At 31.0% G+C, this 15,338-nt stretch overlaps 1 protein-coding gene across 8 annotated transcripts in view; it reads left to right on the forward strand.

Moving 5' to 3' along the window:
* The window catches only part of LOC148607477 (kinesin-like protein KIF12), a 70,844-nt gene that overhangs the window by 33,984 nt on the left and 21,522 nt on the right, over positions 1-15,338 (forward strand). For 5 of the 8 annotated variants that reach the window (XM_088547121.1, XM_088547120.1, XM_088547117.1 and 2 more), the window contains 2 exons: positions 1,604-1,741; positions 6,208-6,343. In XM_088547121.1, coding sequence (XP_088403247.1) covers positions 1,604-1,741; positions 6,208-6,343 — 274 coding nt within the window. Of the gene's footprint in view, positions 1-1,603; positions 1,742-6,207; positions 6,344-8,928; positions 10,846-15,338 lie in introns of those variants that run through there. The other 3 variants (XR_015915554.1, XM_088547116.1, XM_088547115.1) reach the window with 3 other exon arrangements.

The raw sequence follows: 15,338 nt of genomic DNA on the forward strand, positions 1-15,338 counted from the left end.
CACTGTGAAAATTAATACGTTTACAGTATCTGATTTTTACAAAGCATACTTGACTTGTGAAAAAATGATCCTCACATTGGGAAAGGATTTTGGGACATAGTGTTTCATTATTTTCAATGACTCCTGAAATTTTGTAAAAGGGCAAAATTGTTTTTACATTTCCCATTTTTTTACAGGAAATTAAATAATGGTCCATTGATTTGCAAAATGGGCATCCCTTATCTTGATCAATGGAACATTTTGCCCATTGTATTTTTTTTATGTTCAGCCATGTAAATAGACTATGAAAATGAATTGTTTCATGGAGATTAATGTAACAGTCTGTTCTTCTACCCTTATGAAAAAGTAATCCCTCCATATGTTTTTAGGAAAAAATATTTGCCTCTTAAACTTGAGATGAAGACATAACTCAATTTTTTGGGAGAATTTTTTTCATTGATCTAAATCAAAGTTGCTATTGTAAATAGCTTACATTGGATTGTAAAATTACTGTTCATAACACTACCATTCTACCTACAGTACACAATTGGTATTGGCATGTTAGTACCAGTAGATAATTCCATAAATCAAATTGTTTTGACACCAGTCATTGTAATTATTGTTGCTAAGATAATTTACCAGTTCCTTCATAACAACATCATGTCTACAGGCTATTTTACCATATCACAAGATTAGGAATGAATATTTTATGAACCAAGGATCATTACACGATACTGCAGAGAATCTGTGATTCAGTGAAGATGTTATAGCCTTAAGTTCAGAAATGTTTATTGATATCAAATATTGTTGTCTTTTACTGGGATTCTTGTTTCAATATATTTTGCTGTTTCATGTTTTGATTCTGTTGATCAGTTATCTCCCTTTGGTCTAAAAAGTTTATTTTTTCTTTACTGGGTCCCTAAGGCATTCTTTTTCATAACTAGTATGTTACTTTAGAACCTTGATTTACTCATTCATGTTGACTGTATGTCTAGTTGTCAACAAAACTATACACACAAATGGGCCATGAAAGTCAGGCGATAAACCGGCATACATAGAGAAATATGTAACACTATCAAATATATTTCAGTTTGAATAAATGTTAATTTAGAAATAATTATTGCATGATGTTTTATTGTGATTTTTTTTATTTAAAAACAAAATGTGATAGAAGCTTGGCCATGTTTGAAGAAGCCGCCATTTTTGTATAGTGCAAATGTTTATGATGTTCGTTTAATTATTGTGATGACTAGTCTGTAATAATATGGGCAAACATAGAAAGATTAGCATTAATGTACAATACTTTATTTATTGGCAGAAAACAAAGTGAATTGTGAATTGCCCAAATCTGTAGTATTGACTTAAGTGATCAGTAGTATTAATGGAATATGACCCAGGCAAACTACCCTTGGAAATTACATTGAGATCATAAAAGTTACCATTTTAATTTCTGAAAGTTTTTCACTTAAATTTTGCTTATATTCAAACTAATAACTAGCCTGTCTGGAATTTCTGCTTTTTGGTACTATCTTAATTGGAGTGAAGGATACTGACCAGGAACATATCAATTAAAAATGTGTATTGACTTTACTCAAACAATTATAAATTTTCTTTCTATTTACAGTTCGAAGGAGGTAAACAACCAGACTATGAGATGCAAGGGGTCATTCAAAGGTCGTTCCGATACCTTGTTCAACAATTAGGTCAAGTTTCCGGAAACAAGACAATTAAAGCATCGTACTTGGAAATATACAATGAACAGGTAATGCTTTCAACAGGAGATGTAAAATAAGTACAGATGCACTAAAATATGGTTAAATGATACCATCTGTGTCCCATCTTGCTCTGCTACATTATTGACAATTCAGGAATAATGCTAGAAAGAAAAGTGGCAATTATTTGGTTTTGGCAGATATGTAGTGCATTACTGCACTGAAATTCACTTCGTGTTGGTCTCAAATAGTGGATTTTCTGTATTTTTTTTTAACAGCACCCCTATAAAAGGCAATTGTTTATATCAGCATTTTGTCAAATTATATTTACATTGAACTTGACTAAGTTTTATATACATTGTCATTATTTCTCATTTATCCCTGTAAATAACTCTTTATATTAGCTTAAGTTCATTAGGTCATCACAAAAATACTTTCAGTATACCGGTTACCCCCCAGTGAAGGTACTTGACTTACTAAGCTATACATAGTCTATTTATGTACTCAATTTTTTTATACCAAGCCACATCAAATTGAAAGGTTTTATATGATATCCTACAAAAAGTTTATTGTCTGTCCATTTATCTGTACGTCCTCCAATGGTTTCCAGGTGATAACTTAAAAATGAATCTATGAATTTTTTAAAAGTTGTTAAGTACCGTAAAATACAGGTTAAGTTTCATTTTTAGCAAAATCAAAAATGCAGTTTTTGAGATAGGCCATTTTGAAATTTTGAACATTTTGCCATCCCCCTTTTACACCATTACCTGGCGGGGTATCACATAATGTTTCATTAATGCCCTAGTTTTTGGTAGTTGGGAACTTTTTCTTCTTGAAAAATATGACTGGCATATTGAGTTAAGTGCCCATAAACTTGTATGATGTTAAGAACATGTTTTTGTTCCCATAACAACATCACTGAAAACAATGTCACAAGCTTATCGTGTTTAAACTTCGTTTTCATCATTCAGTTGGGGAAAGTGTAAATGCCATAGCATGCATTATGTAGGGGAGATAAGTGTTAAAATTGCAATAGGAAGTATTTTAACATTTAACTATAGATATTTCTTTTGTTCTACACCATTTTCAAAAACTAATTTCACAATTTAAGGAGGTAGACCTAGGGTAAGGAACATAACTCTTGAAATCAGTGATATGTTTGTGTCATATACAATTTCACGATAACCTATCAAGCTTTTATTTGAAAAAGAATGAAATTAGTACAAGTTACTTTGATGTTTACATGAGATTGATGTTAAATGCTGCTGAATACAAACGTTCCAATGATTTTTAAGAGTTGTGTCCCTCACTTAGGTCTGCCTCCTTAAAGCAGGTTCCTTTTCTGGTAAAACAAAAAAGAATCATGAATATGATAATATAAACCTGCCACATTTTTTTCTTATCTTGGTTATGTATTGATCTCGTTTGAAGAATGTTTTTCATTATGATGGGACAAGTTCTGCTATCACCATTTTTATGAGAAATTTCACGATAAGGAAAGGATTGTTCACACTTGAAAGGATTTTTATAATGAAATATGACTGTTTATAGCATCAATTGATGATGTTTTTCTGATACTGGTATTTCATTTCTTTAATTTATATGATTTGATCTATACAATAACTCCAGTGCTGCTAGGAGATGGGTAGATCTTGGTGATGAAGGGTAATGGCAAGTGTGATCAATCATAAACTAAGGAAATTGTTTCAGACTCCACAGACCAGGTTTGGGAGTTTTTCTTACCATATAGTGTATTTCTGTTTTTGCTGAACTCTGAAATATCGTCTCTTTGTCAGTTCTGAAATTCTGTCAAGCCATGATGTGCAATGAAGTGAAATGAAAAAAGACCTCCCCCTTTTTTGTTAATAATTTGGTAATTGTTAATTTTATGCAAACGAACACCTTGTCTTCACTGAGGCAAAGTCTTTATGCATGGCAAATACATACTTTTTGCTAGGAAATTCTTTTGTCATATGCCAAGCCATATCTAATGAAGCCAGGTATTGAATTTAATAAACTAGCTAAAGTTAGCAAGTACTGATAATTTACACTCACTAAATCTTAGTTTCTTGGGTTATTTCTTAACTGAAATTATGATGCAAATACAATTCCACAAGCAAATTTTAGTAAGTGGAAATAATTTCTGCTAACAAAATTGAATTTTAACTTGTATTTAGCAAGTATTTCCCTTTAAATTTGATCCCTGGAAGCATGCACTGCCCATCAACTACCCTAAATATAAATGATTTATTATTCTCATTGCATTTTTATACCCCCTCTATCCTAAGAGGCAAGGTATTATATGATACCCTCCAAAAAGTTGGTTGCTGTTTGATCCGTCTGTCAGTCTGTCCGTCCACTGACGGTTTCCAGATAACTTAAATACAAATTGAAGGATTTTTTCAAACTTTGGATAGTTACTATTATTGAGTATCATAAAATACAAATCATATTGAATTAATTTCAATTTGATTGGCTTATTTACACAGAAGGTATGGCCATTTTAATTTGGTTTTTTTACCCCAAAAATTTGTTACAATGTGGCTGGGTATCATTTAATGTCCCATTAGATTCCCTAATTTTGAAGTGTATTAATAAGGCAAAATTACAAGAAATTTTATCTGGAGGTAGAATTAGGTTATATCTATCTTAAATCAAAACAAACAGTTAATCTATGAATTTTTTGACTTAAAAATAATGTTTAAAGACCTCTTATATCTGCAAATAGGTCCTTTAAAATCTGATATTGATAGAATTAATGGAAAAATGAGACAGACATGTTAGTAAAACCTTTGTTACCGAGTATAAAAATTTGTGCAAACATTGTCTCAATTTCTTAAGCAAATAAAACTGACAAGTTTTTTATCTTGTTCCGTCAACAAGGAAGGCCGTCAAGTGTCGATTTGAAATAAAATCTCTGATTGCAAAACCTTGTAAAGTTTCATCTTGAGATTGACATGATTATAATAAAATACAATGGTTATCTAAATTTATATGATCTTTCTGTCGTAAATTCTTTGGGTTGATATTACCACTTATTATTTACCTGTCCTTTTCGGATTTTTCAAAATGGTTCAAGTCTTTTTACGATTGTTTGTGTATGGATTATGGATATCTTTATGTGGGGGTAGAGCACAGTAAGAAGGACTTAGGCAGGCTATCATCAGAGCAAGTAGATTGGTCTTTTTTAATACACCAAGGGCAAATCAGTGCAATAAATATTTCAACGTCTTGGGTTGTTTCAATTGATTTATACTGTTCCAGGTTTTAGTAGTTTCCTGTTTAAAATGTTATATCTTAGATTATTGTATGAGGTTTCTTGATGGTCCCATTTGCTTTTGTTGCTTTATATGTATGATTTTAGTTACTTCATGTTATTTGTTGTGTATGTCTGTTTTCCATGTGTGATCTTTGTCCCTGGATTACATTCTTTTGATTACCACTATAACCTTGGTTTCCTTGATTACTCTTTGATTATTGCTATTAACTTGGTTCCCTTGATTACTCTTTGATTACCACTATAACCTTGGTTGCCTTGATTACTCATTGATTACCACTATAGCCTTGGTTCCCTTGATTAGTCTTTGATTATTGCTATAACCTTGGTTCCCTTGATTACTCTTTGATTACCACTATAACCTTGGTTCCCTTGATTACTCTTTGATTACCACTATAACCCTGGTTACTTTGATTACTCATAGATTTTCACTATAACCTTGGTTCCCTTGGTTACTCTTTGATTACCACTATAACCTTGGTTCCCTTGATTACTCTTTGATTATTGCTATTAACTTGGTTCCCTTGATTACTCTTTGATTACCACTATAGCCTTGGTTCCCTTGATTACTTTTTGATTACCACTATAACCTTGGTTCCCTTGATTACTCTTTGATTACAACTATAACCCTGGTTACTTTGATTACTCATAGATTTTCACTATAACCTTGGTTCCCTTGATTACTCTTTGATTAGCACTATAACCTTGGTTCCCTTGGTTACTCTTCTGCTGATTTTATTAATTTTTATTTGTTCACTTACTTCATAAAAGGTTAAGGACATGCATTAGTTGAATAGTAGACTGTACTCATGTTGATCTATTAGTAGCATTAGTAGATTTCTGAGTCCTGCTAAAAATTTGTGAAAAAAAAATGTTTCATTTTGTATGAAGCAAAGTTGAATTTTCAGAATATGGTACACTTATTGTTTACAAAAAAAATGAAAAAAATTATATCAATGAATATTTTTATTTGACTGAATCGTTAAAAAAATGCAAATGTAAACAACTATTTGTCGAAAAAGGAACCCATCCATTTAACTATGATCTGCCTATATCACTTATTTTTGGGTGTATTTATTTTCAAGAATTTCACCATGATATATATATGTACTTCAGGTTATGTATATTAAGTGTTTAGAATATGTTTACCTGCAGAAACGTTTAAAAATTACTACTACTGGCAAGAAAAATACAATAACAACTTATGGCTGTCAATCAATTCTTTTTTTTATTTTTTAGGTGATAGATCTGCTGAACACAAACCACAGACGATATTTAAATGTAAGATGGTCCAAGCACAAAGGATTCTACGTAGAAAATTTGTTTGTTGTAGAATGTGAAACTGTAGATGATCTAATGGCTGTACTAGAAGAAGGTGAGTTGTAAAAGTCAATTCCCTTAATGAAAGTTTGCAATATGCTGTGGAAATTATTAATTCTAACATTTTATTGTAGGGGAGACAACTCATATTATTTCGAAGATATTTTTTTTAGTTTTGTCTGTTGGTCTTTATAGAATTGACTCTTGACTTCATTGTACATATACATGTATTTAATAGCCTTTTAGAAAAAAAGACTTTATGAAATCTTTGTATATGTAGTTATGAGGATGATTTTGCATTTGAATAGAAAAAAACTATTCATTTCTGCTGTTGCAATGTGTCTAAAATAATATTAGGCTTTTAGAGGCTTTATTTTGTTCCGTGGATAGTATATTATAATGTTAAGCTTTGTTGAAGTCCAGGAAAATGTGGGAGAATACATATTTACTAATTACCTGACCCTCCTTGGAAAAAAAAACCATGTCATTTTGACTGTTAAATACATGTACATACTAAATTTTACTTAAAGACAATGCTACATATTACATGTAGATTAATTTTAGATCTAGTAAATAATCTGCAGATTTATAGAAAAATTTAGTTGATCATTCATAAATGCCTTAGACTTAAAATTCATTCTAATCAATATATTGATTTCTAAATAGAAAACACAATGCTAAGGGAGGTAACTCAGTATTGATTTAGGATTGAAAATGCTCAGGGAACTCAATAGACACAGTTGGTGACCAAGTCACAACCTAGCAAATTACTCTCTCGACCAGATGATGTCAGCTACATTGAAATTCGTTCAAATTTTCTCATGAATAATTGACATCGGATGGATAATCTGTCTTTATGAAAATAATAAATTGTCATAGACCTTAGAGCTATTTACTTTATATTGCATAGTTTTGAACCAGTGTGGGATCAGATTTGAGATATTCAGGTTATTAGACTAAAATATTTAAAAAGTGACCCATAATTTAATAGGTGATGGTCAAATTAGGGTTTATTTTTGGAGATATGACTAATCAAAATTATGCCATAGATGTAATATCTGTGTAGTATAGATATTTCGTCTTATTTTCAAATTTTGTCAATAATCTCAATCTGTCAAATTTCATGATGTATCGATCATGATTTACTTGTAATTAAATGTAATTGGTCCCACATTAAAAAAATAAAACTTTCCATTGTTTTCCAAGTGTATAAATTAAGAATAATAACTAAATTACTGAACTGATCAACTCTAGGTAATATTCATAAGGGTTAGTCTAAAAGGGAAGTCTAAATATATGGCAATCTCATGGTAAAAACTGGAAAGATGGAAACCACTGTAATGGTCCTGATGTGGTGCAGATGTTTTCGATAGTCATAACAGAAATGGTGGGTTAAACCAGGTTTTATAGCCCACTAAAACTCAGCTTCCATCTGAGTTAATTAATTGTCTGGATCTTTTATATTTTCAATATTTTTATGGAATCAACTCTTGACTGCATTTTACAATACATGTAGTAGTTTTTTTTTAGCAAAATCTTTAAATTTCTAAAAATAATTTTTTTTTTTAAATCTTAGAAAGCAGGGTGTGTGTAAAAAATACCTGAGAAATCCAGCTTTATTCCTGCTACTTTTATAATTTAAAAATCCATACTCTTAGAATTTACCAAGCCCTGTTTAGAAAACTTAAATCATTAAGCTGTAGTGAAATTTTATAAGAAAATATTGTACAAGTCGTACCAGTTAAGTTCTAGAGTTATTGCCCTTGAAATTACTTTGTTTAATGAAAAGTGCATACAAACAATGCAGTTTAACCTACATTGATATTTATTTTTGACATTCCGCCAGGTTTTGCCTTTTTTGTTTGTTTGGTTTTTTTTTAGAGTTATAAAAGTGGGAATTTTTTTGTTTGAATTTTGTAGAGGCCACTTTTTCAGAAAAAGGAAAGTTTGGCATTTAGACTATAAAAATATATTGATTATCAGGTTTCATTGACCCTTCCATATTTTATTCCAAATCATTGAATGCAATAAAAAACTTTTGTGTAGTCAGTATTTATTGATTTTCGGTCTTTTGGTAATAAATTAATGGTATTTATGGAATCAGATACTTAATACTCTAGAGATGGCTTAATCTTTTGTCTATATTCCACTGGTAGTAGATCAATTAATCTATAATTAATTTTTGGAATTTGATTAAAAAAAACAACATGTAATTATATTACTTTATAATTCAAGGCAGTTGGTCCTGCATGTCTTATATGTAATCTCATTATTAAATTTTGAGATAAGTGCAAATAATATCACATTAGATTATTTTATTTCGTATTTCATGGTATGTTGAGTTGCATTTCTATTATGGAATTGAAACACATTATCTTATTCCTGGTATTTAATTGAAAAGAGTTTTAAAAAAAGAGATCTTATGTAAATAATTGAAAGTCTTTCAGAGCCATTTAACTATTTAAAAGTAAATCCTAGACAAAAGAAATTTCAAAATGACAACTTTAGAGAGATTTAAATTTCTATGGAAGGAATTATAGGTGATCACATATATTTACATACATATAACAAACTTAGCCTATCTCCAATTGTTTTGTAAATTTTGAAATTTAACACTGTGATCTAGAAATATTATTGTTACCATTTGAGTAGTAAAGAACTTACAAGCAAGGTGTTTTTAAAATGGAACAGGAATTCTACTTGTATTAAATGAAGGAATGGCTTAAAAAGGAGAAATGTTTACTAGTAACGACCGTAACAATTGCATGGATTTATTTATTCAGTTTATTTGGATTTGGTTCTGATTTGGGACCTATTGTTGCCACTTATAAGCCTGGTGTAATGGATCTAACTATTCTTGTTATTGAATAGGAATTATTATAGAATTAATATTGAATCTAGATATAAAGAGAAAATCTTGGTGTTGTTCATTTTATGTCTCATATAATTGAAAAAAAGATAATAACGATAAATGTTTGAACAGGGTCAATGAGAAATCTTTGGAATTTTGTTTTATTGTGTCTTTATATCTTGATAGATGTTGATAAATAAGACTATGTGATCAGTTACACTGCCATCGGGTAGAAACGTCAATATATTCTATATCACCTGCTATTTAAAGTCCCAGGTAAACATCAAATATAGCAATGAATAAAACTAATAACAGTCGGCTTAACAAAACCAAACAGGGTAGTGGAACTGCTCATGGGAATACGTACAGTGGGAAATATCAAGCCAATAGACGTGATGCTCTGCAGAGTGCTAAAGTTCGTAATGGTGGGTCTGGAGCCTTTAGTAACGTAAACAAAGGGAGACCTTCTTCATTCAATGACAGTGCATTACCTGATATTCATAAAGCAACTGATGGACCTTCATATCATCAGGGTGGCACCTCTTCCCGTAGAAATTCAGGAACTGGTAGTGTAAATAGTTTTAAGCCAAAAGTATCGCCAGAACCACCAGGAAGACAAGCGATGAGTAATGATAGCGTAAAGAGGTCTCGGACTCCAAATATTTATTCTAGTCAACAATACGGTGAAAACAGGTTTAGAAATAATGTACAACCTCATTATGCTGAGAATGACAATCCCAGAAATGGTAGAAATAATCAAAATGATTATTCAAGGGGAAATATACCCAATGGAGATATAAATAGGACACAAATGGACCAACAACAATACAACAGTTCTAATAGGCAGTACGATTACATGAAACCATTTGTTGGAACTTATCCTGATTCCCACATACCTCAAGGACATGGTCCTTCTAGTAATAGGGCCTATCAGAACTATAATGACCAATCTCAAAGTGGACCTTATACACAAGCTGGTGATTATCATAATCAAAGAAATTCAGTTGAACAGGAAACCAGAAGCCAACAGCCTACGCATCAACAACATGAGAACCATGGAGAATATTTTGATCGCAGGGATATGCAACCACCAGTTCAGCGGTCACCACGAAAACAGCCTGATAATCAGAGAACAAATGATTTCAGTGACCCAAGGAGGGGAAACTTTAGTGAAAGGAGTGGACCTCAGAGGCCAAATGGACCAATGGGGCCTCCACCAGGTAGAAATAATTTTGATATGAGTCCACCTGGTCCTCGTAAACCCCCATTCAAGAACAATAACTCTAACACTCAACAGCAATCAGGTCAGACTAGCAGAAGTCCTTACAAAGATAGGGATGGGAATGTGCAATATGTGCTCCGTAATCGGAAGCCCTCGAATGATGATTTTGAAAGTCGGCAGTCGAGAATGAGTCAGGGTAATAGCAATTCTCAAACAGGCCAATCAGGTGCAAGAACACAAAACTCGAATGGAACTAAACCAAATTCTAAAGGTTATGAATTTCCAGAAGTGGCAGATGTTGACGATTTTGATATAAATGATATTGGTGCTGAATATGGCGGAAATGATATTTATTTGTGCTATCTTAAAACTGACGCAGGTGATGTTATAGGACCCCTAAGACTTGATATAGAGGATGTTCAATTGGGATTACCTAGATTTAAGCAGGAAAATATTGACAATAAGGAACAAAATGAAGACCCAGGTAACACTCTGATACCCTTAGGATATAGAATTTACAGGCATAAAGTCCTGTAGTTCTTAGCTGCATGCCCATGACTCTTACAGTCCTTATATTTTATTTTTGGATGGTCCAAAAAAAAACAATGTAAGGACCATAAGAGTTATGTTTCTGCTGCTACTATTAGGTTAAATAAAAATCCATAAAAATTTGGGATACCTTAAGCTTGATTCAAATTACAAACAGAAAAGAAATCTGCAGTCGAATAAAGAAACTAAAGAGAACAACATTAAATGTTAGAAAGAACATGGTTACCTATGGTTACCAGATTTTCTTATTTTTTCTGTATTTGTTGGGTATTTTTTAAAAAAAAGATTTTATTATATATTTAGGTTTTAGTTGAATCTGAGTTGCTCTTTTATTCTTTATTTTCTGTGTTTATAGCTTTAGTTAATTTGTGTTGGCTAATTTGTGTTAATTAATTTATGTTAGTTAATTTATGTTAGTTAACTTATATTAGTTAATTTGTGTTAATTATGGTGTTATGTCTGTTTTGTTGAAAATTTAGTGTTCATCCCATGATTATAAATATCTTGTTCTTCATTCTATTTATAGTTTCCTTGATTTTACCTTTATTTTATGTCATGTCGTAGGCACTCAAGGATTTAGTCATTATAACCTAGAAGACTTTGTTTTAAGTTCAGTTTAAAAGAATGAAAGTTACATGCTCCACTAAACATTTTTGGTGTCAAAAGGAATTCAAGATATGTCACATTTTTTTTTACATTTGATATCACATTCTTGTCTTTAAGTTTCAATAGTTTTTAGCTGTTTGATTAGTAGTACAAATTTCCAATGCTCCTTTTAAGCTTCTGAAGTAGTTGAAAAAAGGGGGGATGTCAATATCTGGTTGATTTTGTATACTGGTATTTATTTTTTTTTTCATGGGAACATGCTTGAAATCCATTTATTTCAAAAGAGCTAGACCTTGAAAAAAGTAGAGTGTTGCATGATGTTTTCAGAGTTAGCACTTAAAACCCTCTAGCATCAAATAAAAAAAAACATTAAGGTATTAAAACTAATTTTTTTATCAATATATTGCATTATATGCATAATAGATTCAAGACTTAAATGGAATGATACAAAAACCTTTCTGGATTTTTAAAATTGTTCTGAAAAATAATCTAATATTTGATGTACCATGAAACCTGTCTAAACCAAACCCTGAATTATCTCAAAACCTGTTTAAACCAAACCCTGAATTATCTCGAAACCTGTCTAAACCAACTCTGAATAATCACAAAACCTGTCAAAACCAGACATTTTTAAAAAGTCCCTAGAGTATCAGTTGAAATGTATTTTGCGCATTGGTACACTGAATATCTGTCTCAAGCTGTTTACTTATGCAGATTTTCAATATTTTCTACGAACTTTGACTGCTCAATTACACTCTATGAATTGTCAATATCTCCATAGTACCTTTGTTAAAATTTCAGTAAGTTCAGTATTTCAAGGATCATTTCCATAGAATACTGTGAAAAATATGGATTGTCATCAAGTACTATAAACAGATCTACTGTCTAATCCAAACTAATTTTAAAGTCCAAAAAGGGTTTGTTCCAGACAGTTTTTACTGTATAAAAACATGATACTGAGGCTAAAACAATAAGCTCTCTTAAATGGCTTTACAAATAAATCCTTGAGATTCAAGTCTTTTTAAAGATTAAAGTGAAGAAACTTTGTTTCAAGTGAAAACATAAAAAATGAGACTTTGTCACGAAAGTTTTCATTTATATCAAAAAGATATTGATTCAGTTGAAATGAAATACAACTTCTACATGATGTTAATGATCATTTAATCAATAAACATTAAAAGTTATATATTTTATTGCACATTTGAAAAGACCTAACAATTATGTCTATTTGCTAACCTGTGCTTGAGAGATCTATAATGGGGAATTATTGGAAAATTTATTATTAAGGTTTATGGGTGGATGACAAACAAAAATGCTATTAATCAATGGTAATAATTATTTCATATTATGGAATTTGTTCACTTGCATGGATAATGCAGGTGTCGTGCATGTTAAATGTAGCCTGAACTATAGAAACATCAGATAATTCCGAAATTATTTATTCATGCACAACTAAAAAATTTGGAAACATTAAAACTTATTATTTGGTAAGGAAAACAAACACCAAAGTTTCTGTTAACATGCTCTAAAAACTAGGGTTGGTAGTTAGGAAAAACATTTTTGCTCTAAAAATTAGGGTTGGTAGTTAGGCAAAACATTTTTGCTCTTTGCTCTAAAAAACTAGATTGGTAGTTAAGCAAAACATTTTATTTTTTAAAAGTTTTTGACTGTTTTGTTTTGTAGACACATTCAGACTTAATTGGACTTGTCAAAAAATGGCTGAAACAACATTAGGATTGGCAAAACAATTAGAGTTGGTGGGGTTAGTTGAGACACTGGTATTTTTAGGCCTTTATCCATTTACAGCTGAATAATTAATGTTTGCATGTTCTAGCCCTTAAGACATTGAATCACTCTTAAAGCGCTGTGTAGGCATCAGTACAGTCCTAATTTTGCTCATATTGACCACAGTTCCAAGTAAGCTCATACTAACATTAAAATTGCAGCAACTACAAAAAATATGATTGAAATCTTCTGGAAAAACTCATTTTAGTTGAATCTTCTATTGTGCACTTTATATCCTAATAAAGGGAGCAATTCATGTTTTCTCATTTGTTGCCTAACCCTCATAAACTGTTGTCTGCCGTTGAAGATTTACCGTGGTTTCATAGAGTTGAAATTTTCATGTCATAACAATTTAAAAATTAAATCTTTAGTGTTCCCTTGAGCTACTTGGAAACAGCAGGGTACTCCAGGTTTTTTTCCCAGGCCACTCTGGCAAGTTTGATGGCACATCATGTAAGCACTAACATCTATGTTAAAAAAAATTGACAGAGCACTTATAAAACCTCCTCTAAACCATCAGTAGGGAACAGTAATGATGCCAAAAGGTCAATTAGGTCATTCATGGCAAAATTTGATTCGTACATTGTGAAATTAGTTGTAAAAGAACAACTCCTAGTTTCCAAATTAATAGTAGAAACTCAGAAACCTTGGATGTATACAAACATCTGTATGGGTTGTTGCTATATCCTTAATGTCTTTACAAAGTAACATATGAAAAATAACACATTAGAATTTAAAAGGAACAATTTCAAACTTTGTCATGGCTCATCAGAGCAGGAATATTTGTTTGACAAAATCTTTATGGGTTTAGTAATATTGAATTTAACAGCCAATTTATAATGTAGAGTAAATAAACCTTAAGAAGAGTTACATTTAAAAGAGATTGTGAGACTCATTGATCTAAGGTTTTGTCTATTGACGAGGTTAAGCCCAATTGATCAGATCTTTGTTAATAAAACATTTTACATATCTTCATAAAACGATCAAGTGCAGAAATCTTGGGCATAGTTTTGACAAGCGTTTTTTTGTTGTCGTTTTTTTTTTTTTTTTTAATTATTGTAGTTTGAAATATTTCGGTACAGATTGTTTTATGTTATTGAATTGCACTGGTGATATAATTTGCTCTTTTGTGCACATTTGAAAATGGTTTTTAATTGTTATTACCATAAATAGAATCTTAACTATGAAGTGTTATTATAAATTACAAAGAAGGTAAATGAAAAAAAGTTTAAAGAATGAAAGTGAGACCATAGCTCACAAATGAAAATATAAGAATAAGGTAGATAAAATATTAGACATGAAGTGTATGAGATCAACAACTTTATTACTTATTTGTAAGCTTTTATATACGTTTTCCACGGAACTTATGAAAATTACCTGCTATATTGTACTCAAACATGAGTTTAATATTTACATTTGGTAAATAGGACTGTACTTTACACCTATACTTTTTCATGATTTAGGATGTTTGTCTAAGTTTGAAGCTATTTTATTTTTGCTCCTAATATTCTCTCAAACAATATTTTTATCATTACGAAATTTATTATTGCTAATTACTGTCATACTGTTTATACTGTTTAAATCAGCCATAATGAATTACTTACAAAAATAAGTTGTTAACAGTATACTGTGTTCACATATCTTTTTTACTGTGTTTTGAAATATTCAGAACATTTTGGTTCTGATTACCTTCTTTTATTTACTATTTTGACCAATAGTACTGTAGTCCTTTTTCACAAAAAGTTGTAATAATTACAGCTCATACAGGGGTAATGTTCAGAGGATAAAGTAGCCTTCCACTGATGAGATCACAAAGAAGTAACTGCCTTAAGTATTTAACTTGACAATTGAGAAGGACATTTTAATTTCTATTAGGCAATTCAGTAGATTTTCAATAGTGCAGTCAACTAATTTAAGGAGGTAGACCTAGGGTAAGGGACATAACTCTTGAAATCAGTGATATGTTTGTATCATATTCAATTTCACCAAAGCCTATCAAGCTTTCATATGAAACAGAATAAAATCAGTTCAAGTTAC

The sequence above is a fragment of the Perna viridis genome, chromosome 9 (genome assembly GCF_037379345.1).
Source record: "Perna viridis isolate PV_CMFRI_1.1 ecotype Kerala chromosome 9, ASM3737934v1, whole genome shotgun sequence".
Classification (NCBI taxonomy): domain Eukaryota; kingdom Metazoa; phylum Mollusca; class Bivalvia; order Mytilida; family Mytilidae; genus Perna; species Perna viridis.